The sequence below is a fragment of the Thamnophis sirtalis genome, unplaced genomic scaffold (genome assembly GCF_051295495.1).
Source record: "Thamnophis sirtalis isolate CommonGarterSnake01/CBP01778 unplaced genomic scaffold, rThaSir2_p1.2 scaffold_3, whole genome shotgun sequence".
Taxonomy (NCBI): Eukaryota; Metazoa; Chordata; class Lepidosauria; order Squamata; family Natricidae; genus Thamnophis; species Thamnophis sirtalis.
Window position 1 is genome coordinate 33,749,892 of NW_028261383.1, and position 27,756 is coordinate 33,777,647.

General features: G+C 41.6%; 2 protein-coding genes across 7 annotated transcripts in view; both read left to right on the plus strand.

The window, feature by feature from the left end:
* Positions 1-4,886: 4,886 nt before the first annotated feature.
* Positions 4,887-5,825, plus strand: LOC106553516 (olfactory receptor 2G3-like). Its single transcript, XM_014072036.2, has one exon. It carries the CDS (start codon positions 4,887-4,889, stop codon positions 5,823-5,825), a length of 939 nt encoding a protein of 312 aa, XP_013927511.2.
* Positions 5,826-22,719: 16,894 nt separating this feature from the next.
* Positions 22,720-27,756, plus strand: part of MGAT1 (alpha-1,3-mannosyl-glycoprotein 2-beta-N-acetylglucosaminyltransferase) — a 37,605-nt gene continuing 32,568 nt past the window's right edge. For 2 of the 6 annotated variants that reach the window (XM_087708591.1, XM_087708590.1), the window contains exon 1: positions 22,919-24,165. The gene's annotated coding sequence lies outside the window, so the exon portion shown is untranslated. Of the gene's footprint in view, positions 22,830-22,918; positions 24,166-27,756 lie in introns of those variants that run through there. The other 4 variants (XM_087708592.1, XM_087708594.1, XM_087708593.1 and 1 more) reach the window with 4 other exon arrangements.

The following is a 27,756-nucleotide window of genomic DNA, read 5'->3' on the forward strand; positions in this document are numbered from 1 at the left end:
GCTAGAGTTTGTACACAATCAAGCAGCTCTTTTTCAAAATGCTATAAAACATATTGAAGGTGACAAAGTTTCGGTAATCAAAGTAGCAAATGAAGTTAATAATTTAAAATTTCAGTATCAAGAGCGGTTAGAAAATATTTTTATTCCGTTAACTATCGGTAATAGTATAAGCCAGCTAGAAGAACAAGGTGCAATAAATCGGGCAGATATCATGAATCACATTAAAAAGTTCTATAGTAACTGCATAGATTATTTAGAAGAGTGGACGGTACATTACAATGATATTGAACATTTTCATTGGGTTGCATTAAAACAAGAACTTAATTGGAATGATGTGCAAAAATCATTCGATCATATTACTCAAAATTTCCCATATAGTAATATTTCTGAAAATGATCTTTTTGATGAGATCTCATTATTAAAAAAATATATTGATAAGGAAAAGGTTAAATATTGGGCATCAGCAAAAATCACAATAGAGAACAAATGGTTAGAAATATTTCATCATTTTGAAACAAACCATGTTCCATAGAATAATGCACTAAAAATTGTGGAATACGCGCTGTCCTTACCAGGAACTAATGCTGTGACTGAACATGTTTTTTCTACGGTAAATAAAGTGTGGACATCATAAAAATCACAATTAAGTGTTCAGACTTTGAAAGCCATTTTATGTGTGAAATATAATTTAACAAATTCTTGTGAAAAATTTCATGACCTTTTAAACAACGACAGCAATCTACTAAAAAAAAATCACTCAAGTGAGAAATATGCCAAAGAATAAAATAATACTGTACATAATTTTTGTAAATCTTTTTAATAAATATAAATGTAAATAAATGTATTATATTTGTAAATTGTAGTTATGTTGAAATATTAATTACAATACTATTTTTGTGTTCTATGAAATTTTTTGTTGCTCCATATAAAATTTTTAATCAAGAAACCCCCCCCCCCCCAGTCAATGGTGTCCCTCTTTACCAGTCTGAAAATCTGGTCACCGTAAGGTGGTGGCCAAAAATTTTTTAAACGTTTTATCCAGATGTAGATGTGTAGATGTGTGTGTACAGCTGTAATAAAAAGAGAAGCAAACAATTGAAGTTTTTGTGTGTGGGGGTTGCCCACCATCCTTAATCTGGTGTCTTGTGCTGCAAAAGGCAGTACAGAAATTTGTTCCATCATACTGTTGCAATAGCAAATACTATTTTCTGGCCCCATTTGATATTTACTCCTTTGTTTGCTGATCCAAACTTTTGCAGATCTTTTCCTCCCACTGCTTAATCATTGCTCCTGTCATTTTTCTGAGCCCTCCCCCCCCCCTCTATTCTTCCTGGATGAACCTTTCAAAAAATTTCAAGGACTCTACTAAACCCAGGAGGAAAATGATTAGTTTGGTGCTAATTGTTCCTATTGAGTGCTGGTGTCCTGGGAATCTTTACTCTATAGCAACTTTCACCACAGGGGGAGAAATAGGCAGGAATATTCATTCCTTTCTCCACTTTCTCCTCACTCAAAATGCTTATAAAGTCTACTATCCTTCAATTTTGCCTTCTCGGGTTGCCTATTGCTTGTGTGTCTGTAGGATATCCTTAAACCTTCTGGAGCACTGCTGACCTGGAAGAGCTAAGATGCTGGGCTGAAGCAGGTGGGCTGATCAGAGATGGAGTTGAGGCTGAAGTTGGGTGGAAAGTGACCTCAGCTTCTCTTTTTCCCATCTGCTTTGATGTTGCCTGTTCAGCACTCCAAATGCTCAACCTGCAAGGTTTCCCTTTCTTTCTTATTTCTTTCTCTCCATTACAATTTCTCACCATTTTTTTAAATGGAAAGATGCATTAATCTTTGATTTTATCTTTATTTCCCTAGAGGATCAAGTGAAAAATAGTCTTGAAATGTTACTGCAATGCTATATCCATTTGCTTAGGAGAAAGACATTCAGTCTTACAATTTTCATGCTGGTCATTGCCTCCATCTTCATCCCTCTTAGCCCACTTCATGTCTTCTTTCCTTTCCTGGACTCTGTGTCCCTATATTTCTCCTCCTGTCTAGTTTCCTAAGTGTTTCAGCCTCTAATCTGTGGAAGACGAAAGTCTTTTCAGAGATCCTCCAGTGATAATTATTTTCACCTGAAAAATGTATCATCTGCTGCTTGACTAGAGGCTGGTTCTTCATAAGAAGTAGAAAAAGAGTCACCGTTAGATTCTTATTTGAGATCATACAGGCATCCAAGATCCTCCAAGCCAACACACCTGGATGAGCCAAGAGGTAGCAACATTTCTCTTGCACAGACACAGGTGAGGATGGGGAGAGGTAATATATCGATTACCTCCTCTGTCTCTCTCTGTCTCTCTCTGTCTTTCTGTCTGTCTCTGTCTCTCTCTCTTTCTCTGTCTTTCTGCCTGTCTCTGTCTGTCTGTCTTTCTGTCTCTGCTCTTTGTATATCTATGTAATCCCATAATGAGTATTTTTTCTTAATTATGAAAGCATACATTTTCTTCATTTTAGAACTCATTTGAATATTTTTTAGAAATGAATAAACATTCATTTCCCTTCTTCTTTTCATTTAAGTGTGTTGAGGTGGTGTAGGTGGTGAGGAGAATTAATATATAATTTAGATGACTTTAGGAAAAAGCTTAATGTCAGTAAGTCTTATATCCGGTTAAGTTGACTGCATTGTGTGATGTCAGTGTCCATACATATTAAATTATATCTTATCCATCTGGGGTTTTCTATGTGGAAAATATTATGTGGTTGGTTTTTTTTTTTTGTGACCTTACACAATTTCTCTCTATCTCTCTCTTTCTCTCTCTCTCTCTCTCTCTCACACACACACACACACATGTCATATTCCTATCATGAGTACTACTTTTTCTAAATTATGAAGGCATATTTTTTTTTTTTGCTTTTAGAACTCATTTGAATATTTTATATATTTTCAATATTTTTGAATGTTCTGTAGACTGAATAAACATTGTTCATGAAATATGCTACAATCTGGCTTTTCTTTGATTACAGCCAAATTCATCAAAGGCAAGCTTTTATTTTTTAATAAAATTTCTTAGTCACCCATTTTAGCATACGTGTCTCAGTTGTTCTGGGTCTTTATGTCTGCTGGTCTCTGTTCCAAGTTGTCAGTGTTATTTTTGAATGTATCTGTTTATTTTAAAATGTCACTTTTTAATGGATATATTTCCATTGCAAGCACTGATACTCGTGCTAGAAATATTGACGAAACTAATTTGATTTGTAGTTTATTATTAATTTGCACAATTTACAGAAGAATGGCCATTGCTGTGAACTCCTGAATAAAAGGTGGGATATGAATGTAATGCATAAATAGTGTGAAAGAGAAAAAATATGATTTGTCCTAATTTTTGGACAGGCAAGACTCCTGGATGGTAAGAGAAAAGGGCAACTAGGGAGGCAGGAGAATGGAGTGTTTTTTCATTTCTCTTCCCTTGCACATTAAAATTTGCTTCAGATTTCTCTTTCTTTGATTCTGTACCTGCTTTGATTCTGTACCTGTTGAAATTCATTCACTATTAAACCCGCAAGAACCTGATCTTCTTTTGTGTATCTACCTCTCCAGTTTTTAATGCCCTTTGTAATTCCTAGTGATGTAATTATTCCCTTTGGAGATGACATTTTAGCTGTTTCTGGAAACTTTTCTTCATCCTGCAATAAGTACTTCAGATAGTGTTATTGTTGAAATGTCTCAGAGTCTAGAGGTTGCGGGACATCAATGCAACAAATAAGTGAATAAATATATCAATAAATATCTCACAGGTGGGGAGAGGATCTAGCAGAACGGACCTAATTGGAACAGCCTTTTTTCACTGTCATAAAGAACCTGGAGGAAGCTTCTGGAGAACCTACTTGTGTAAGACAGGTGATCATATCTTGGAAATGGTGTTGGAAATGAAGGATGCGGTCGATTGACAAAATCTTAGTATATTTAATTGCTGAAATCCTAATAAAACATACGGGATGCTGAGACCTGCCCCCGGCTTCCAGAATTGAAGGTCATGACCAGTGGTGGTATTTAGCCGGACAGGGATGGGTGATCTCCATCACAGAGGGGGTTTCTACTGGTTCATACGAATAGGTAGTAACCTGGCGGCCTGAGTCGCTGGAAACGGCAGTGACCCAGGCCTAACACGCCCCTGAACCGATTCCCTGGACACTCGCCCCTCCTGGGTCACTCCTCACCTCCTCAGCGGCTTCCCTGCCCAAGCTGCCTAAACTCCCTTGCCTGCCTAAACTGCCACATAGTGCCTAACCTGTGCCCCAACTTAGCTGCCTCCTTCTGCCTATAGGTAAGGCTCACTGCCCCCCCACCCCATCTCGGAGCTTGCTGCGCTTCCCCCACCATCTCCACCGGGTTCACAACCTTACCTTCACCCACCCCTTCCAGGATCCCCACAAGCCCCATTTCGGCTCCCAGTGCCAATGGATCAGTGGTGAGTTCATACCGGTTCAGCCGAACTGGTAATGGTTTGGCGGCCTGGGTCGCTGGAACCGACAGCGACTCAGGCCTGCCATGCCCCCAAACTGGTTCCCCGGGTGGCGCGGATGGTGCTGCCATCTTGTTTTTCAGTTCTGTGCATGTGCAGAACAATTTTAATTGCATTTATGGGCAAATGTGCATGAGCATGGAGCAAAAGTGCACATGCACTAAACCGGCAGTAATGCCGGCAGCAACCCACCCCTGCAATGGATCTGGTCTTCCAATCATTTCCATAGAGTCTATTAATTAAGCATCAATCTAGGTTACTGGAGACCACATTCAAGCCTCACTCCAAAAATGGGAACCATTTGATCATGCTATCTGTTTTGTACTGGATTCCTTTTTTATGACATTACTTGTTCTAATTATTTAGACAATAAACATGGAAACCATGTGGGGACACAGCAACCAAAGCTTCCAAGGAGAATTTATCTTGGTGGGAGTGGCTGACCGGCCACGCTTGGAGATGTTGCTCTTTGCCCTTCTTCTTGTCTGCTACTTGATGAATCTCCTAGGCAACACAACCATCATTGTGGTGTCGAGACTAGATCCCGGGCTCCACACTCCCATGTATTTTTTCCTCAACAACCTTTCCTTCCTTGACATCATCTTCACCACCAGCATTGGGCCCCGCATGCTGGTGACCTTCTGGAGAAAAAGCAAGGCCATCTCTTATGGTGCCTGTTTAACTGAGCTCTGCATCTCCCTTGCTCTGGGCTCTGTGGAGTGCATTTTGTTGACTGTCATGGCCTATGATCGCTATGCCGCTATCAGTCATCCACTGCAGTACACTACCATTATGAGCCCCTCTGTGTGTATCACAATGGCTTCTGTCTCCTGGTTAAGCGGCTTCAGCCATTCACTAATTCAAACAGTGATGACTCTTAGACTTCCGCTGTGTTGGCGAAATCACTTAGATCATTTCTTTTGTGAGCTTCCTTCCTTTCTTAAATTGCCTTGTGTTGACACTTCCCTCAATGAGGTTTTGTTACTTGCAGGTAGTGTGATGTTCCTCGTAGTACCATTTTGTCTCATTACAATCTCTTATGGCTATATAGCAACTGCAGTGATGAGAATCCAGTCAGCTGAGGGCAGGAAGAGGGCCTTCAACACCTGTTCCTCCCACTTGATAGTGGTCTGGCTCTTGTTCGGCACGGCCATCTTCAGTTATCTGCTGCCTCATTCCAACACCCCTGGTGATCAAGGCAAGATTTTTTCCCTTTTCTATATCTTTTTCACCACCACGTTTAATCCACTGATCTATACTTTGAGGAACAAAGAAGTGCATAAGGCTCTCCAAAGACTATTGATGAAGAAATAAACAAACACATGACTGGAAACTGCATTTGAAGGTTCGACAGGAGTAATCTTTGTTAGTTTAGCAATCAGAGGTGAGTTGCTCCCAGTTTAGCCTGGTTGCTCCCGATTCGGCTGAATTGGTAGTGGTGGCGATGGGAGGCTCTGCCCACCGCCCAGACGATTCTGCGCATGCACGCAAACAAACCAGTAGTAAACCGCCCAGACGATTCTGCGCATGCACGCAAACAAACCAGTAGTAAACTGGCTAGCAATCCACCACTGCTTGCAATAGTTTTGATTGTGCCTTCCTTTCTCTTTCTCTTTTCATAATAAAATTGTAACATGTTTAGATACCCTAACAGTGCACAAGACTGTACATTAAAGAGCATATAACCCCCAAAATAGACGGGTCAGGACTTTCTTTCTGAAGTGTGTTTATGTTGTTGCAGATAGCACACTTTCAACTTGTGTCAACTCTGTCTCTTCAGGATTTTTTCCCCTGTGAAAAAGGCATCTTCTGAAGTTCTCGCTGTGTTCTTTTAGAGAGAAATTGTCTACTTACTGTCTCATTCAAACAGTAAGACAAAAATACAGCTGTAGACCTTCACATTCCAAAATCGGTGCATCAAAGATATTCCTAGCCTCAGTACAAACTTGATATGGAGGGAAAGAAGCTGCTTCTTCCCAAGACAGAGGAATATTGAAAATACAGTATCTTAGAATGGGATAGAACTATAAGTTGCAGAAGTAATTTAAGTGACTAAAAAGGACAGAGGTTAAATATAGAGTATTGTTTTTTCGAAAATGTTTTAGTCTGGCCAGCTTGGTTTTATCATCTTGAGGCCACATAGAGAAGTTTACTGAGTCCCTGAATCAGCAACAAAGAAAGTGCCGATCTGTGTCTGGTATACAACCCATAATTGTGTTTGTTTGTTTTTAATTGGGTCATGGATTATCTAGTTCAGTGTTTCTCAAACTTGGGGACTTTAAGTCCCGTGGACTTCAACTCCCAGAATCCCCCAGCATAGCTAGCTGGGGGATTCTGGGAGTTGAAGTCCACGGGACTTAAAGTCGCGAAGGTTAAGAAACACTGATCTAGTTCAACTCTTACATATATAATTATTGTTATGTTATGAAGTTATGTTATTACATTACATTATATCCTAATTGTATATTTTGTATATGAATATTTTTTTTCCAATTTGTAACCTGTACTTTCAACATGCAGGGTGACCTGTACTGTCATAGATGGTTTCTCATGAAAATTCTCTCACTAGAAATTTTTTCTGAGCTAAGGCTTACTATACTACTGTTCTCTTATATCATTTGTTCAGAGAATGTTTTACGTGTAAGGTGAAAGGGACATCAGAAATTTTTTTAAAAGATGAAAATAAGAACGTAAGAGGGAAAAGGGGGAGACAGAATTTGCAAGGGAAAGCAAGATGTTCCTCAAAGAACAAAAGGTTGGCAACGTTTAAACAAAGAAGTGAGAAAAAGATAAATGGAGAAGACATTAGGGGAAATTCACATGAATGGCTGCCTTTCGATGAGAAGGTGGGAATACATGCCCTAACAGAAATAATGACATAAAGAAATCAGCAGGTGGTAGACTTAATCAAAAGCTTGCTGATTTTTTAAATTACATTATTAATGGTTGTCAGGCCTGCAGCCATGTTCCTTTTGGATCTTTGGCCTGCCACACTTCTTTCTACTATGCTGTTTCATTAGTGGGGAGGGGGGAGGGGGATAGTAAGGAGTAGAATGTGATGTAGTGAAAATAAAATTCCTTTCTAGATTGCCAAGGTCATCTTTTGTCTCAGCACCTCTGCACCTGACTGGAACTGGATGGGTGGAACTGCCAGCATGGCAGTGGAAGATTGGACCATGTGATGGACTTGTGGGCATGGGGGCAAGATCATGAACTTTAACTTTGAGGGGGAAACGGAAGAAGCTTCAGATTCAGGTTTTCCTTCAGATGTGCCAGGATGGCTCTCTTAATAAATTGGAGCTGCATGTTGCCTTGGACTCTAATTTAATTTTGGAGGTTATCTGGAACACTGACAATGGTACTCTAAATCAAACTATAGCTTCACAAAAGCAGAGTTGATTTTGTTAGGTTTTAACATCCAAACAGGTTACATGTTTTATTGGTGTTTCAACTTTGTTCTATGACTATATTGAGGATTTGATTTATTTCATTCCCTTTGTACTACCTTACACTCTTAATCAAGGTAGAAAGATTTGTAAGAAGAAACGTATCTTGTTCAATCCTGTACAAAGAATTCTGTTCAAATATCTGGATAGCAAAAACATTTTTACTATATTCTCCTCTCACATAGTAATTCACTGAGGATTGAAGAGCTAAAAGATATAGTTAGCTATGACCAAGTTTAACTATATTTCCAGGTCACAGATTCATGTCGCAAGCTATATTTGCTGCTCAGTCGAGCCACAAATCTTTCTATATCACTTCTTTATAGCCTTCCATGTTGCGTTGGTGATCTATTTATTTTCACTTGTATTGTTGTAGGTTGCATTAACAGAGGGATAGAATCATGATCACCAGGGGTGGGATTCAATTTTTTTTAGTACCGGTTCTGTGGGTGAGGCTTGGTGGGTGTGGCTTGGTGGTGGTCATGTGACTGAATGGGAGTGGCCAATTCAATGTGAGTGACATCAAGTTGGCCATGCCCACTCAGTCACAAGATGCCCCCTCCACCAAGCCACAACCACAGAACTGGCAGAAAAGGCAGCTCCTGTGGCCTGTCCCTTTTGGTCCCCCCTCCCCACCACATCAAAGTACCTTAAAGGGACACCACAGTCCAGTTGCCTTCCAAGTAACTCCGCTGTGACGCTGTCCCTCTGGCACAGCAGACCATTCCTCCTGGACCCACAGCTGACCTTAGAACATCATTTGTCGGCTGTGACCAGGGGGGCATTTGCCCAGGTTCGCCTGGTGCACCAATTGCGTCCCTACCTGGACCGGGAGGCACTCGCAACAGTCACTCATGCCCTCGTGACCTCAAGACTGGACTACTGCAATGCGCTATACATGGGGCAGCCCTTGAAGAGCATTCGGAAACTTCAGCTCGTCCAGAATGCAACCGCGCGAGCGATCATGGGTGCACCTCGGTACACGCACGTTACACCTATCCTCCGCGAGCTGCACTGGTTACCGATTGGTCTCCGGATACGCTTCAAGGTGCTAGTTGTCACTTATAAAGCCCTTCATGGTATTGGACCTGGGTACTTGAGAGACCGCCTGCTGCCAATTACCTCCCAAAGACCCATTAGATCACACAGGGCTGGCCTCCTCCGGGTTCCGTCTACCAGCCAATGCCATCTGGCTACCACCCGGGGGAGGGCCTTCTCTGTGGCAGCTCCGGCCCTTTGGAACGAACTCCCCGCAGAGATCCGGACTCTCACCTCTCTCCAGGCCTTCCGAAAAGCCGTTAAAACCTGGCTGTGTCGGCAGGCCTGGGGTTGATGAGTTCCCTTCCCCTCTCAATTTGTGTGGCTGTTGGTTATTTTTTAAATGCTTGTATTTGTAGTTTTTGTGTTTCCCTTTCCCCCCTTGGGTTTGTGCGCCGCCCTGAGTCCCGCTGGGAATAGGGCGGCATATAAATAAAACGAAACCTAAACCTAAACCATTCTCCTGGCCAGGTCTGGCAGTGGAGTGTGGCTGCGCACGTGCACTAGCAGGCAATAGGGGGCATATGCTCAGCTGGCGCAACAAACAGCAATGGGAGTTCAGGCCTCTTTTTCGGCCTGTAGTTTTTGGTAGTTTCCGGTGCAAGAAGCCTCCAGCCACAGCCTCTTTGCCAGCTGGAAGCGAGCCAGCAGCGGTGGCTGCAGGCTTCTTGCACCGCAAACCACTGACCTCCTCTTCTCGAACGTGCCAAAAAAAAGCTTCAGTTCAGTCCTTCCACTGTCATAGCAGGCAATGAGATGTGCGTGCATGGCTGACACAAAGAATAGGGTGATAATGGTGCCTAAAGCTCTTTTTTTGCATGAGCCAAAGTGTGAGCTCAGGTTTCTACTCTTTTCTACATATTTATTAACCATATGAATTCATCCTGTTAATAAAAATATCAAATGGATTATAATAGCAAATCACATTGTTCTAATTAATTTTACTGAACCTCATCAAAGGACAGTGATGACTTACATAAATATATAACAAGACCTTTTAACTTTAGCCCGCAAATATTATTTAACACATGATTGCTTATTAATGACAGTTGCATTTGGGGGCTTCCAGAACACATGAACTTGTCTAATAACAGATTGGTGTTCAGGACCCACAGAGAACTGATTTTGTGGAAAGCCAGAAAACCAGAACCCAGAAAAGATGTTGATGGTTCACTAGTTGAAGCACTGAATAAGCTGTCCTGGCAGCAGTTGCCAGAAATTCAGAAGCACTGCCAGATCTAGGCTCAGAAGAACGAAGTGAACCTGCTCAGAACAGATTGTGCACCAAATCTGACACTGATTGTCTTGTTGACCACCATAATTTCTTTCTTGCCTGGAATAAATTGTTACTTAGTAGTTCCTATCCACCCTAATTCCGTTTTGGATTGGCTCAAAATCGCCACAATTTCCCCAGACTCACAAGTAAAGGAAAATCCTAACCCTAACCCTAACTCCAGATTCATTATTTTAATTAACAGAAAGAATAAGATGAGAAATGCAGGAATTCCAGAGACCAGAAGCCAAGGAAAGGAACAGATGCCCCATATATCACTGTCTTCTTGCACTTGCTTGCTGTTGGATAAAAGCTATCACAAAATAATAATAAACACTATCCTCTAATGAATAAATAATCTTATCTGAAGGTTATCTGCAGTGGTGGGAGTCAGCCGGTTCAGGCCGGTTCAAGCGAACCGGTTGTTAAATTGCTGGCTGGCTCCTCCCCTTCCTAGCCTGCCTGACCCTTTTAGGAGTCCCCACACACCCGGTTTTGGCCCCTAGGTAAGTGCAGGGAGGCCTACTAGTCCCAAAACAGGGTGTGGGAGGGTGCACCCCCCCCCCCGACGGCCTGTTTTAGCTCCAAGGAGGCTGCAGGGAGGCCTACTAGGCCCAAAATGTGGTGCAGGGAGGTATGCTTCCCTGTAGCCTGTTTTTGCTCCCAGGGCGGTGCAGGAGGCCGAGTGCTGCTTCTCACACCTTCTGGCCATGCCCGTGGCATGACAAAACCGCGCTCGTCAAAATAGCAGTGATAAAACCGCATCGCTAATCCGCGACATCATCACCGCGACGTCATCACCGCCGCGACAACAGCGCAGCGGCAGAAGGGCGCTTTAAAACAGTGCGGCGGCAGAAAGCCAATTTAAATTAAGGTAAGGGTTAGGATTAGGTTTAGGGGTTTGCTTTAGGGTTAGGTTTAGGGTTAGGGTTAGGTTAGGGTTAGATTTAGGGTTAGGTTTAGGATTAGGGTTAGGGTTAGGGTTAGGGTTATGTATAGGGTTAGGTTTAGGGTTAGGTTTAGAGTTAGGTTTAGGGTTAGGTTTAGGATTAGGTTTAGGGTGCTGAGTGCTTCGGAAGGCGCGGATTTGCCCTCCGCGGTTATGTCATCGCGGTAGGGTCGCGTTTTTCCTTAGCGCTTCAGACGGCGCGGATTAGCCCTCCGCACTTATGTCACCGCGGATAAGGGCTTCGCGGTTTTGTGGTGGAACTGGCCATGCCCACCATGGCCATGCTTACTCAGCCGGTCATTAGGGCAGAGAACCAGTTGCTAAATTATTTGAATCCCACCACTGGTTATCGGAAATGGTATAGGTAGGGTGACCAGACGTACCGATTTCAGCGTGACAAGCACGCTTTATAACAATTTTTCCCATGTCCCTCTGCCTTTTAAAAAAGTCCCGATTTTCTGGCTTCATGTTGAAAGCCCAGTGGATTTGCTTAAGAAATCCTAACCGGAGCAAGACAAAAGACACTCTTTCCTAACCTCTCTCTCTCTGTGTCTCAGTACTTTCATTGAAGATATTAAAACGTTAAAGCAACAAAACAGACCTCCCCCACCGCCCCACGCCGGTTTATAAGAAAAAACGATCTAGTACCATAGAGCTGCCATAGAGAGGTCGCCAGTGTTACTTCCTGGATTTTCTGGAGGGGAGGGGCACGGAGGTTGGAGGACTGCTCCAAAATGGTGGGAAAGTTTCTCTGAAAGTTTGGAGTTTCTGCCTGCTGGTAAGTGTGCTGGGTTTTTTTCTTTTATTTTTTAATGCATTTTAAAATAATGTAGGTTTTTTAAAATGTGCAGCTGCTGTTTTTTAATTCAAAACAATATGTGATGTGCCATGGAAAAATCATTTTAAAAAAACCCTGAAAGAACATAAGGGTTTATTTAGGGTATTTTCCTGATCAAAACTATAATTGTTTCTGCATGACACCCTTAATCACAAATAGCCAACTACACTTCATTCTAAATAGTTTTATTTCCTTATTGTATGTGATTACTCAAGTCCAAAAACTGAGTTAATTGGATAAACTCAGCTCCACAATTTACTAAATATACAGTTACAGGAATTTCATGTATAGTATGCTGTCTCTTAGGGTTTATTGAACATAGGAGAATAACATGAGAGGGATTTGATGTAAAATAAGCTCTTTTAATGAATTCAAAATCAACGCAGCAGACAAGACATGGCAGTGAACATAATACACACTTCAACAATATTTTTTTTTCTTTTAGCCATCAAATACTGCAGCAAGTGTGTCAGTAATAATAGCAAGACAGGCATAGGATTTTCCAGCCAGGTTAATTTTACTTTTTTATGGTTTTGATGTTGTATTTAATTTTATCTGTATTAGAAACTTATGAAGGCTGTGCAACATTTTGAGGTGATATAGAGTATGTAAAGGCATGAATACAGTAGAACCTCTGGTCACAACCATAATTCGTTCCATAACATTGGTCGCAAACTGATTTGGTCATGAATCAAACCTAATTTTGGAAATTTGGCGCTTACAAAAAAAATGGTGCAGAAGGGGAAATCAGCAGCGGGGAGAATGTGAATATTTTGGTCAGAAGCATTCGTGACCAGAGGTTCTACTGTATAACATCTTCACTTAAGACTTAAGATTCACTTAAGATATAACATCTTCACTTAAGATTCACTTAAGAACTGTGGCAAGAAAGGTGGTATAGTGACCAAAGTTACAATGGCATTGAAAAAAGTGACTGATGACCATTTTTCACACTTAGCGACCATTTTCACACTTAGCGACCATTGCAGCATCCTCATGGTCACGCGATCAAAATTTTGATGTTTGGCAACAGATTCGTATTTATGATGGTTTCAGTGTCCTGGGGTCATATAATCACCTTTTGACAAAGTCAAATGGGGAAACCAGATTCACTTATGTTACTAACTTATCAGCTGCATTTATTCACTTAAGAACTGTGGCAAGAAAGGTGATATAGTGACCAAAGTTACAATGGCATTGAAAAAAGTGACTGATGACCATTTTTCACACTTAGCGACCATTTTCACACTTAGCAACCGTTGCAGCATCCTCATGGTCACGTGATCAAAATTCGGATGTTTGGCAACAGTTACAATTTATATTTGTAAATTGTAGTTATGTTGCGTTGTATGAAAATTTTTGTTGCTCCGTATAAAATTTTTAATCAAACACCACCACCCCCGCGGTCAAAGGTGTCCCTCTTTACCAATCTGAAAATCTGGTCACCTTAGGTATAGGGTTTCCTGCTTGAGTAGTAGTTGGACTAGAATACCTCCAAGATCCCTTCCAACTCTATTATACTGTTATCTCTAATTGAAACTCTGAAATTACTACTAATATTGATATGAAAACTTGTTGTAAAGACTCACAGGACAAATATTGGTAAACACTGTATACCTTGTCTTGGAATGACATATCTATTAGATCAGCCATGGCTGCCTCAGTTCCAGATCTATAGTAGAAATCCAATTGCAAAGGGTTCAAGTAATCTCAGTTTAGATTTGTACTAACTTCTTTAGATTTCTTCCACTTGCTTGAGAGAGAAAGAGAGAGTGGTTACCATCTAGTGGGGCTTAAAGGTGTTTTTTCAAAAGGCAACTAGAGTTTGTTTTTCCTTGAAGACATTTTGTTTCTCATCCAAGAAGCTTCTTCAGTTCTACCATGAAATGAAGAAGCTTCTTGGATGAGAAACGAAACATCTCCAAGGAAAAACCCAAGAAAGTCCAGTTACCTTTTCAAAAAGCACTTTTGGGACAATCATGACCTGAATGACTGAGAATCTCCATAGACATTGAGTGGGGCCGCTAAGGTCCAGAAAAGTTTATTCTGCATTGGTCTTAAAAGTGTTTGTTTTCAAAGTTTCCCTTATTTTTCATTCAGGAAATTAGATGGATGATGTCACTCAATTAGCCAACTCTTAAAGTTGTGATTAACCCCTCTGTGAGGTGGGAAAAACTCCCAGCAACTTCAAGGAAGAGCTCCAAAAAACAGCAGAGGAAGGAAGAACCAACTTCACCTCACCTCAAATAAAGTTTCTTCTGTTAAATATGCAATTTGTGTTAATTAGATTTGAAATTCAGGTATACACTATGTTGAATCTCCTTAGATGTTTCTTTACTTTTCATTTTTCTTTTTGGCAATTTGTGTTCATAGAAAATTTGAATGACTAAGGAGTGAAGTATTATCTAAGGGGGTCTGATCCCCAGTCATCATTATATCTCATTGTTTTAAATGTTTTATCCTGGCACAATGGGTCTCATTAGTTTTTCTCTGCTGGGAAACGGTACCTGAAGGGGGAGCGTGTTTTATATTAACACCGATAGTTATTGACAATTATAGAACCACAAAAACATCTTCACATTTTTAATGGTAGAAAGTTTCTTGATGAATCCCAAATGAGTTGCAAACAGTGTCTAACTACGGAGTGTTCTGAAAAAGTTTTAATGAGATACTGTAATCCTCAGAGAACCTCTCAGGCAGCCTTCTCTAAGCTGGTACTCTCCAGATACATTAGGATCTCAACTCCAGGAATCCTACTGTGGAAAGTTATCGCCCAGCCCTCTCCCAGAAAAAATGAAATATCCTAGGAAATATTGAAAAGGCAGAATATTATATTTCCCTGGATGTGAAAAGGAAGAAACATGCTTTAAAGAGAGAATAGCTCCACCCACTTTGTCAATGAGCCATTAAGAAGGCCAAGCGTCCCTTTACATAATAAAGGCTTCTCCCCTTCAGCTCCAGGGGGATGGGATTAAGGCATGATAATATTGGCCCTTTACCCAACTCCCCACATGGCATCTGAGAACTCAACCAAACCTGGATTCAAAACGCAGCCTAGAGAGTTGCTCCTGCATGGCCCCATGGGAGTCTGACAACCAATCAGAATACAAGCTCAAGATCAAAGGCCAGAGAGGGCATAAAACCAGTGACTCAGCATCTCAGCCTCCCTTCTCTTCTTCTCCACCAATATTGAAGCATGTGATCACCTTTTCTATTCAGGACTCAAGCCATGTGGTTCTGTCCACCATTAAAACCATCTTTCCAAGCAGCCTCCATGTCTCCAGTGTCTTTTTCCCCACTTGGAGCCAAACCCAGAAGGACATTCCTTTCAACACTACAAAATACACTAGCTTGGAATTCAATCTAGAGCAGGGGTCCACAACTCTCGGTCACAGATGTGTACCAGTCCATGGCCTATTAGGAACTAGGCTGCACAGCTGGAGGTGAATGTCAGGCGAGTGAGTGAAGCTTTATCTGTATTTGCAGCTGCTCCACAGCAGTAACATCACCGCCTCAGCTTTACCTCAGATCATCAAGCATTAGACTCTCATAGGAGCATGAAACTGCACATGTGAGGGATCTAGGTTGCACACTCTTCTTCCCCTTCCTTACAACCCTGGTCCATTGGAAAATTGTCTTCCACGAAACTGGTCCCTGGAATAGAATAGAATAGAATAGAATAGAATAGAATAGAATAGAATAGAATAGAATAGAATTCTTTATTGGCCAAGTGTGATTGGACACACATGGAATTTGTCTTCGGTGCATAAACTCTCAGTGTACATAAAAGATATAAGTGATAAATCATGATCACAGTCATCATAAATACATATTATGAATCATGAGATACTGCACTTGATGATAGTCATAGGATACTATATAAGCAATCAAAATCATACTAGGAAACTAAATAAAACAATATAAACCGTAAAGATACAAGCAACAAGGTTATAGTCATAAGTAGAAAAGGAGATAGATAGTAGGAAGGATGAGAAGAAGAATAGTAATACAAAAGACTGGGGCCGCTGATCTAGAGCACCACATATCTGGGGAGCACCAGATTGGGGGATTCTCTTCTGAGAATTACCACTCCACACATTTTCTAGCACTACTCCTGTGCAATGTATAGGTTTAAGGTAGGCAGAAAATGAACTGGACAGCAAGGGAATGAAGAGGAGAAAACTCACCTAATAAACTGGATATAAATCATGCAAACCTATAATCATGTGCAAAAGGAAGAAGCTTGGGATAATTCTATCCACCTCAACATTTTTTCAGAAGCTCATGAAGCTTTTGCAAATTTTATCTCCCAGAATTTTACCTAGACCTATTTTGAACTGAGTTTGACCAAACTGGCCTCAGGGTAGTGTTGACACTAAGAATGTCACTAAGAATCCAACAGAAATAATTATGGGCCTGGTAACTTTACAAATAAGGGTTTATGCAGGGGTGAAATGTTATCGGTTCAGGCCAGTTTGCCCAAACTGATAGTAAAAAAAATGCTTTAAAGAAGTTTTATAAAAAGGTTCTGACAATCTCACGGCACAGCTGATTGTTGGAACCTTGTTTTACTTTTTTAAGCATTTTTTTTACTAACGGTTTGGGCAAATAGGTAGTTTAAAAAATGATTTTAAACAGTTTTTTCAAAGTTCCAACAATCAGCTGTGCGACAATCAGTTGTGCTGCCCAATTTATATTTGCTAGAAAGCAGGAAATCCTGCTTTCCAGCTAATCTAAATCGTGTGACACAGCTGTTACCCCCCCCCTCGCTGTTCTATTTACCTTTGCAGACTCAGAAAGGGCTTCTAAGCCCCTGCTATTGTGGGAAAAATAGGAGGAGGAAGGTAAGTTAAGACTTTATAAAGAACAAGAGGAAAACTCCAGCTACATTCAAGTAGGTAAAAAAAATTAAAATGAAAAAAAAGATAAACAAAATGGGGAGGAGCAAAAGAAAGAAGAATATCCCAAAGTGCCTTTTGTTAGGAAAAAAATAAGTAAAGTTTTCAAGTCAAACTTGACTCTGGGCAGTTCTTGGACACATTCAAGCTATTTTCTTGGCAATGAGATGGAAGTAGTTTGCCATCACTTTATTTCAGAGGCTTTTCAGTTTCCCAGCCTAGTAGTCTCCAACTGGATTTCCCTACTTGCCTCCCAGGCAGAATCTAATTGAATGCACAAATTCTTTGGTGAGGCTCCAGAATGGATGAAAGGATTGTGCCAAAGACTTCACAGAAAGAGTGAATTCTGAAGAGGACTTGAAAGAAGTGAGAGGCAACATGCCTTTAGGCGGTGCGTTCCTGGATTCAGCAGCATCAAGAGAAAAAGGCAGAGTCCATTCAGGGATGGCAAGATGTAAACAGACATTGTAGGGTGATGGAGCAGAATGAGCTTAGTATCTCATCCATCCTGGGGAAGGTTATCAAATGTTCAGCAAAAGAAGGACATGTCTGGGGGATTTCCCTGCTGGCTGGGGAATTCTGGAAGTTGGGATCCCCACATCTGAAGACTGTCCAAATTGAGAAAAAATGCACTACACCAAACTGGTGTTAGTGTCCCGACTAATGCATCTGTCAAAAGCAGAACTCCGAAGCAGGTAGATTCCTCAAAGAACATGTTTATTGGATACATCATATCAGCACAGCTGGTGAAAACCAACTCTAACATTTCCCATGGTTTTAGCCTAATTAAAAGAGCAAGTGTTTCCGTCCCCAGATGTCACAGGTCACATTGTCCAGTTAAAGTAGTTGGCAGGCTTCTTGGTCATTCCTCTTCTCCTTGAACTGAAATCTGTTGGGATGACCTTGGTTCCCACAAGAAAGCTTTTTGTTTTGACTGCTAGCCAGTCTTACTTCCCCCTCCCTTCCCCCCTTCAGAGTTTGTGGCAACTGTGAGGGAACAAAAGATGGCTTCCGCCAAGTTCGCTTCAGAGTTGACAACTGGTTTTTGTTACCTCTCTCTCTCATTCCCCCCTCCCACCGATCTGTCTCTCTCCCTCTTCTTCTTCCTCTTTCTCTGTCTCCCCCCTTTCTCTTTCTCCATACTCTCTCTCCCTCAGAATCCCTATCTCTCTCTCCTCTCACTTTCCTTTCCTCTCACTCTCCTGTTTTCTTCCTTGCTGTCTCCCCCAAGTGCGCACATGAGCTAAGCGACAGCCATCTCAGCGAACAAGTAGTAAACTGGTTAGGAACCCACCACTGGCTTAACTCCTTATTCAGAATACTTAACTCTTTGTACGTTTTAGAAACACGCCATTCTCCCAGACACCAATGTTACTAATTTATTACAAATATTTCTTTGCTGTCTGACTCTAAGTGGATTCTCTAGGCCAGGGGTGTCAAACTCAAGGCCTGGGGGCTGGAACTGAGCTGCGGGGTGTTTAGATCTGGCATGCAGTGCCACCCTGGAAACAGCAAAGGACCAGCCTGTGGTGCCTCTGCCAGCAAAAACATGTGTGCCCCACCCCCAAGCTGTTTTCTTTGGCAGAAGGTTGTAGGAGGCGGTTGCAGCTGATAATGGAGCTCAGGAACCCGTTATTGGTGGGAGAGCCCTCAGGCCACCACAGGCGCCTTCAACACAAGTGACATCGAGCTGGCCATACCCATCCTGGACAAAAACAACTCTCGTACAGCCCTCAAAGAAATCAACTTTGATACCCTTGCTCTAGATAAACAGAAGCCACAATAAATAATGTATGGAATTCGGCATGACTGGCACCAACATTAGCATCATTTTGGCATCAAGTAAAGATTTTTTCCCCAGGGTTTTCAATTGCATTCAGTTGAATTCTAATTATATATTAATTCACACTATATTCCAGCTTTGATGGCTGGTTTGTTGCTGCTTAGTTTGTATGGCATCTACATTCTGTATTTTACTTGATTTTATTGGCTCTCATTTAAGTCTCTGGCTTACAATCTTGGATTCAGATAAATTGCCAATTTGCTGGCATTTGCCCAACTTTAAGGAGCTTTTATTGGCAGCTTCTGCAACTGGATGCGCTCCATAATGCAAACAGTGAGAACAGTTCAACTTTTTAGTCGCATGGCTTATTAAAATACATCTTAGTCGCACTGTACGCTTTCTCTCATAGCTGAGCACACAGCATGGTTTGTTTTCAAAGATGGCAAAACAGCATTCTGGTTAATGATTATTTTTATTTAAAGCATATGCTCGTCTATATAAAAAAAACACAAATGTTTGAGACAGAAAGGCAGAATATCAGATTGGCTTTTTTTAAACATCAAATTCCAGAAATTCAAGTTCTTTTTCAATTTGATTTGTATCAGAAAATTCATGTTTGTTTGTTTTTACCCACCAAGTAAAGGGAAAAAGGTGCTCCCAATTAGGAAGTCAAAAGGTGTGTGAGAAGAACCATTCCTAGGAGGTGGTGGGTTCAAATTTTTTTACTACCGGTTCTGTGGGCATGGCTTGGTGGGCATTGCAGGGGAAGGATACTGTAAAATCCCCACTCCCTCCCCACTCCAGGGGAAGGTTACTGCAAAGTCCCCCTTTCCTTCCGATCAGCTGGGACTCAGGGGGCAGAGAATAGATGGGGGCAGGCCAGTCAGAGTTGGTATTTACTGGTTGTCCCAACTACTCAAAATTTCCGCTACTTGTTCTCCAGAACTGGTCAATACCTGCTGAATACCACCTCTTATCCTAGGGCAATATTTGCTTGATTCAGCCCACCTCCCAGACCCTGGGGTGGGACAACAAAGGCATATAAGTCAGTGGTGGGTTTCAAAAATTGTTCGAACCTACTCTGTAGGTGTGGCCTCTTTTGTGGGAGTGGCTTGCTGCCCATGTGACTGGATGGGAGTGGCTTGCCACCCATGTGACCGTATATGAAGATGCCGACGACACTTGTCAGAACCACCTTAAATTACCTCACACACAGCACTGGCATGCATAAGAATATGATGTAAACTTGTTTTTTAAAAGGCATCTTTGGTTTGCATTAAAACAACTTCAACATACGCAATGTTCTGATTGCACCACAAACGCAGTAGTCATCCTTACCTTTCACAGAGGCACTGAGTTTTATAAATATGAGCATGATAGTGTAGAATAATCATATCCAAGGACCAGTGGTGGGTTTCAAAAAAGTTTGGAACCTCTTCTGTAGGTGTGGCCTGCTTTCCGGGTCCACTGGTGGAACCTCTTCTAACCGGTTCAGTAGATTTGATGAATCAGTTCTACCGAATAGGTGCGAACTGGTAGGAACCCACCTCTGATATAAGTCCAATAAACCTAACCTAATCTAACCATATTGGAGTGTTGGGGCCATACCATGCTTCTCTCACATCTTGCTTTACAAAGTCTTTACCTTTGTCTTTAGCTGCCTAATGTTACTATTAAGTTTGAAGGGGTGGCAATGACTGAGGCAAGGCAGTGACTCGGATAACAAGGCTTTATTACAACAGCTAACGCAACAGCAACTCTAGAACCAACAAGCTTGAACAGTTCCCGCTTGACAGCAATTTATATGCAGGCTGACCCCCGGGTAGCCAATCACTGCGCAGTAATTTTCCCGTTCTTGCCACGCGTGTGCCTCGACCAATGGCGAGACTCGGAGACAGAGCCACGTCTCCGAGGCTAACACATAACAGTTACATGTAGTCAATTGAGTTTCATGCAACAAATAATTGTGATGGAGAAATGGTGTTCACCTTAAGGGACACAGCAACCTAATTTTTGACAGTGAAGACATTGAAGTGTGGGATAACTTCTGCCTTTTAGGCTCAATCATCAACAGCAAAGGAACAATCAATGAAGAAACAGACTAGCCATGATAGAACAGCCATGAAAGCTTTGGAAGAGATACCCTAATGTGTATATGGATACTCCTTGACTTACGATCACAACTGAGTCCAAAATTTCTGTTGTTAAGCAAGAGGGTTGTTAATTGAGTTTAGCCCCATTTTACGAGCTGTCTGGCCACTGTTGTTAAATGAATCTGGTTTCCCCGTTGACTTCCCTTGTCAGAAGGTCACAGAGGTCATTATAACTGTCGTAAATGCATGCCAGCTGCTAAACATTCAAATTTTGTCCACATGACCGTGGGAATGCTCCAATGGTTGTAAGTGTGAAAAAAAGCCATGTCACTTTTTTCAGGGTTGTCCAGAGTGTGCTAAAGTACTATATAAGTCTAAATGCTATTGGTATAACTTTGAACAGTCACTAAATGAATGGTTGTAAGTCAAGGACTACCTGTATACCTTCAAAACTCAGAACTGTGCAAGTGATGGTATTCCTTGTGGCAATGGAAATGAAAGGTGGATAGGCAATATTTACATTTTGAACCTTTGTGTTGTTGGAAGAAAAATCCAGGCTCAGTTACAAGCCAGGAATAAAATGAAGGCTGCTTAAGAAAGAAAGTTCGGTTTATTGATGGTCAAAACTGACACACACACTGGGACAGCTGACCAAATGGAGTTGAGAGTGGATAGGTTTTTATACCTTCTTGATTCCTATGGGGTCATGTAGGGGTCATGGCTGACTCTATAGGCAAAAGAGGAAATGCAAATCCTAAGTGTTTGTCTGAGTTAATCTTGTCAATCTTTGGCTTGCCTATTTGAGTGGCTCATCTGGAGTCTTTGTCTGACCCAGTCTTTCTGAATGGATTACTAAATCTGCATTTCTAAAAGGTGGCCTCCTCAGTTTCTGCTTGAGGCAGGGAGACTGTCTCCCTTAAGATTTTTCCCCATTTCTCCTTTAGGGGAAATAGTCTATCCTGCCTTTTTAATATTGCCCAAAATATTTCATTCTCTAGGAGGATGGGTGGGTGCTGACTTTCTACAGCATTGGAGAAGAGTCCTCAGAATATCACACACAGCCAAGAAAACAAGATGCATGGCTCAATTACAGTGACGATGAGGCACCAATGAAAGATCTGAATGACAGCTCATTATGGAGAAAACTATGTGACAGGTGTCTTCAAACTTTGAAAATTTGTGGAATTCAACTCCCAGAATTCTTTAAGCAGCCATATTGGCTGAGGAATTCTGGGAGTTGAAGTCCACAAGTCTATAAGTGGCCAGGTTTGCAGACTTCTGCTATGTGATCACTAAGAGTCAACAATGATTGAATGATAAGTAATCAATCAATTAATTGGGGTATTTTTTAGAGTAGCGAGTTATAAACACTGGACTCATACTCTGCATTTTGAACTTTCGTAGAAGCCAAAAATGGCACCAACCAGTTGCCCATTTCCCCCTTCAGATAGATTCAGAGAAAGGCTGATCGTTTCCCATTTCTACCCGGGACCCAACGCGACTATTCTCAGCCGCTAGATGGCGCAAGAGACTCGCAGACGCAAAGTAGTTATAAGAGGGCGTGGCTCGAGGGAGACTGCCGGGCGAGGATTGGAGCGCTGGAAGCAGTGGGGCGTGGCTAGCGAGCCTAACAGTGTATGGCTTTTACGTCATTAGATAAACATTAGTGTTTAGAAATGACGGAGGGGCATCGCTATTAGGAAGGAGACGCTTTGTGGCGCCTACGAGCCGGGAGTGGGCCTGGCTGTTTCCCGTAAAGGAAGGAGTTCATCTCCACCGTCCAATCAGAAGAAACAGGGGAGGAGGGAGAGGGTGTGGCTCCTGTGCGCCCACTACGTTCGAAGAAAGAGGCGTGGTTTCAGCGTGAGGAAGGGAGGGCGCGGGGAGGGGGCGCGGGGGTAGAACGGTTGGTTGCCATGGGTTCGCTTCCGGCGCTGCCAGGCGGAAGTGGCTGGAATTCTGGTGCTGCTTGGTGTCTGTCGCCGTCGCCGTCGGTCAGTGTAAGCGAGGCGGGGGGGGGAGGGTGAAGACGGAGCAGGCGGGAGTCCCGTTTTTTTTCCCCTTGGCCGCTCGCAGGAGGGAGGGCAACAACGGCTCCCAGGGGGAGAGAGCGTGACCGAGGCAGTGTGGGGGAAGAACCTGGAGGGGGCGCGGGGCTCGTGGACCTCGGGAGGACGCCAGTTTTTCTCTCCAGATAACCACCGTCTTATTTCATAAAACCTATGGCGAGGTGAAGGAAGACCCCAACCCCCAGCATTGCTGAGGAGAGGAAGGCCGAGATAACGTTCAATTTTCCAAGGGGAACCCATGAGGAAAACTCCTAAAAGATGGGTGCATAAAGCAACCGCGGCATTTATACCGTAAATAGGAGAACATGAGCAGCTGCCTAATATTGGGCCAGAGTATTGGTTAATCTAGGCTAGTATTGGCCTTTCTGGTTGGCACCTGAGATGTCAGTGGAGATCTCTCCCAGACTGGTTTTTGGGCAGGGGATGAGGGGATGAGTGACTGGGTGTACACTATAGATGCAGGGGCATCCCCTATATGAGGAGATAGTGAGGGGGGCTGATTCTTTCTTGCCTTCACCCTGGAGGTGAGGTGGCTGAGCAACTCTGTGGCTTCCATTTTTGGGTCATGAGAAATGTCTTTGCTGAGCCTAACGTATTAGATTTTGTTATGGAAAGCAAAAAAGAAACCTGGATAAAGGGAAAACATTGAAGTCCAAAACTCTACTTCTGGATTTAGCACTTACTGGTCAAAGCATGTGGCAGTAACTTATTCCAAGATCAGAAATGTTTTCTAATCTGGATTTACATGTTATGCAGGGCATGGTGGCCGAGCCTGAAACAACTGGAAGAAGACCCTGTATGGATAGTTTAAATCCAGAACAATTGTGCTTATTTGTTTTTGCCTTTGAAGACTACTCCATGGACAGATTTAAGTTTGAAGACAAGATCTGAGGAGTCAGCCAGGATATGACAATGGGACATTGTGCCTTGTGCACTCAACAGTACACATACTGTAGAATGGACATCTACGTTATGAGATGGAAAATTCTTTAAGAACCTTAAAGACTTGAAGGGAATTGCGTTGGGATCAGGAAACCAAGTCACAAACCCTGAAGTAGTGGCTGGGATTCCACAAATACTTTTTCATATTTCCGGCATAAGATCTATCTAGGCAGTTAAAGAAACATCGCTCATTTTGCTTTACCTGTTTGCACTGATCCTTCAAGAAGCAGCTTGGAAGGGGGAGGGGGTGCCAAGAGCCCCCCCTCCCCCAAGAGAGGGTTTTTGGCTCTCCATCCTACATCTATGGAACAAGGATGTTTACCAGGTGAGATTTATTTTAGTGGAATGGGATTGGGTATAATTCATTTCAGATACTTTATAGTGTTGGAAGAGCGTGGTTGCATGTCAATGTTCAGATCCATTTTTGGCATGTTTAATACAATTATTTTAAATTTGTGGTCCTAGGAACAGAACCTGTTAGCCAATTTCTTCTCTTTAGATTTCTTTTTGTGTCTAATTTTCTTCTAGTAAGGTAAATTGATGTTTGTTTGGCTTTCATTTATTTATTTTTGGGCAGTGTTTCAATTTAGCTTCACAGTTCTTTAAATATTTGAAGTTTCTGGTAAAAAGCAGTGTTTTAAAAAAATGTTGCCAGCACTTGAATATTTGCATATAGAACTTGGGCCTCCAAAAGATAGCAGTAATTAGTGCAAGAACAGGTTTTATGGTCCTATGGCATTAGTTTGTGAAGAAATTTACACCTTCCCACAGTTTCATAAAGGAACTTCAGGGGAATCCAGGAATTGGGGCTATATAGGGCAGACAAAGGCCATATATAAATTTTGCAGAACAAGCCAATAATATATAGGATAGTTACATTGAATACTAATCGTACATATTAGTCCTTGTGGATTCTTTTAGGATGATGATGAGTCGTTTGATAAATATTTTCAGGACCAATGTAGCTCTAATTCCTGGAAACTAATATGAAAATATGTTCCTATTCATATGTTTTGGATCATACCAGATTTTATAATCATTTGTATTGGGAAAAGGTGTGAATAGGACAATGCCCAGTATTGATCCTGCCTTTTCTCAAGTGCAGTTTTAACTAGAGTAGCTATCCTGGTATGGTAGTTATATCATGAGTTAGGTAAAGGTAAAGGTTCCCCTCGCACATAAATGCTAGTTATTCCCAACTCTAGGGGGTGGTGCTCATCTCCGTTTCAAAGCCAAAGAGCCATCCCTGTCCGAAGACGTCTCTGTGGTCATGTGGCCGGCATGACTAAACACCAAAGGCACACTGAACGCTGTTACCTTCCCACCAAAGATGGTTCCTATTTTTCTACTTGCATTTTTAGATGCTTTCAAACTGCTAGGTTGGCAGAAGCTGGAACTGCCAAGTAATGGGAGCTCACTCCATTATATGGCGCTAGGGATTTGAACTGCCGAACTTTCTGATTGACAAAATCAGCGTCTTAGCCACTGTGTCCCTATATCATGAGTTAATGCACTCTTAAAATAATCTGCAACATCTTGCAAGTAAAAGCTGTTATGTATAACCTATATCAGGGTTTTTTTAGTTTATGTTTGTGTAATTTGCAGTACTCTGATGCAAATATATTTTGACCAAAGATTTAAGCACCCTTCTTTATAGGGATCTTGATAATACATGTATATTAAAATATCTGTATAATTTATTTGAAGCGTAGCAAGTTTCAGAAGATCCAGTAATTCTCTGAGAATTGAATGTGGATTTCTTCTCAATCATTCCAAATACTGAATTGGGCAGTTACTTTGAACTGGAATATGAACATGAATGATAAACTTAATTTATTCCATTTATATGCTGCATGATTTCAGATAACTCCGGGCATCTTACATTATAACAACAATAAAATATAGTATGAATAATAAAATACTACAAAGGACAAGAAAGGTGCTCCAAATATACTGGATGTGCCAAAATAAAAGAGTCTGTGTAGGTTTTTTTTTCTATCAGTAGTACAGGGAAATGATAAATGGTATGACCTCTTAGCCAGCAAGACTAGGAACTATGGTAGACCTCCAAGACATCAAGCTCTCCTAAGTAATTTATTATCATATAATATTAAATTAATGAAACATGAAAAGGGTTCCAGTGACCTACATATCAAATACAAGCTCAGTTGATAATGAAATCAAGGTTCAAATTTCTGTGCCTCTTTCTCTCATGCGTCCACGTTAATAGGCTAGAAGCCACTTCCTTTTGATTAGGAGGGACAGATTCTACCGGGCCTAGTTCTGTTTAATGGACTGATCTCTTATCAGTCTCTTTGCCACTAATCATTTGAGACTCTGTTTCACAAATGGTCTACAGCCGTGATTGCGAACCTATTGCACGTGGAGCCATCTCTGCGGGTACGTGAGCTGCCACCCAGGTCAGCTCCACTGCACATGTGCGCGCACCTCCTGCCGGCCAAATGATTTTCAGGTCTCTGCTGGGAGACGCAACTGCATGCGCGGGGTGGGGGGATCGCCAGCGCATGGGTAGGTCACGTGCACGTGCATGGGGTGAGATGATGCGGTGTCCCCCTGAGCCCCGTTTTTGTCCCAGGAGGCTTCAGGGAGGCCTACTAGCACCAAAATGGGGGTTCCTCATGCATGCAGGGGGAGTGCAAGAGGATCGCGCACACATGTGCAGGGGGCGGGGTCTGCGGGAGGATTAGATTATGGGTGTCGGGTCTCTGCGCGCGCTTTTAGACCCCGAGGAAAAAAAGGTTTGCCACCACTGGTCTACAGCATAACTGATGAATTGATATACTGAAGTAATTGATTTGAGTAATCAGACATATGCAGCCTCTGTGTTTAAATGCAGTATATGTATGTTATAGTACACGCTCTGTACATGTTGACTAACAAATCAGTGATGCTGAATTTGCTTCCATGATAATTGATCAGGCTGGTCCCCCAAAGGTGGTTTTGGCTCACCTTTATCAGAAGAAAGTCCTTGACTTTCAACCATTCATTTAGCGACTGTTTGAAGTTACAGTGGTGCTGAAAAAAGTGACAGGCGACCGGTTCTTGCACATACAACCACTACAACATTCCCATGTAACCAGAATTCAGTTGCTTGTCAGCCAATATGTATTTGCAATCCTGAGTCATGCGATTGCCATTTCCAACCTTCCCAACTTTGCTAACTAAGTCAATTGGGGAAGCCAAATTCACTTCACAATGTGGTGATTCATTTAACAACCCTGACAAAAAAAAGGTTGTCGTATTTAGCAATGAAAATTCAAGGACTATCTGTATGGTGAATACAGGACTTCCCCTACCCATGACTCTGCTTCTAATTATATAATCAGAGTAAGAATTCTTACTTATATTGTTCTTTTAAGTTGCTTTTAATATTGATTTTTTTTCACAGAGGGGTGTAAAAGCTTGTGAAGAAATCATGTCATCTTTTTAATTTTTACTAGTATTTTTAAAAGAAACGAGCAAAAGGAGAAAAGAAAAAAATCAGAGACATATGTGAGTGTACAAAATAATGATTAAGATTGTACAGTTAGTGCTCAGTATATATTTGACTAGAGATCAACCATAAAAAACAAGTTGCATTTAAGTACATAACAGAATACATAACAGAAGGAATTTTGATATCGAGTTAAGTGTAAAATCCACTATTTGTTCTTTAAGAATACAAAGAATACCTACTGAAAAAAGTATAGATAAAGCATTAGGTTTTAACTATTTGTCATACTTTGCCTAACATACAATATTTGTAGACATTTTAAAAAGTTAATTGAAATTGGTTCTTTTTCCTCTTAAAAGTTGTACTCTGGATACATATATTTTATTTACTGTGCTGTGCGCAATATGTAATATATGTGGGGCCCATTTTTGCTTAAATTTAATTAAACTTCTGTTGTGAATA

Bases quoted from the DNA above. Each gene is read 5' to 3' on its own strand.
- LOC106553516 (XM_014072036.2), top strand. From the start codon at position 4,887: ATGGAAACCATGTGGGGACACAGCAACCAAAGCTTCCAAGGAGAATTT.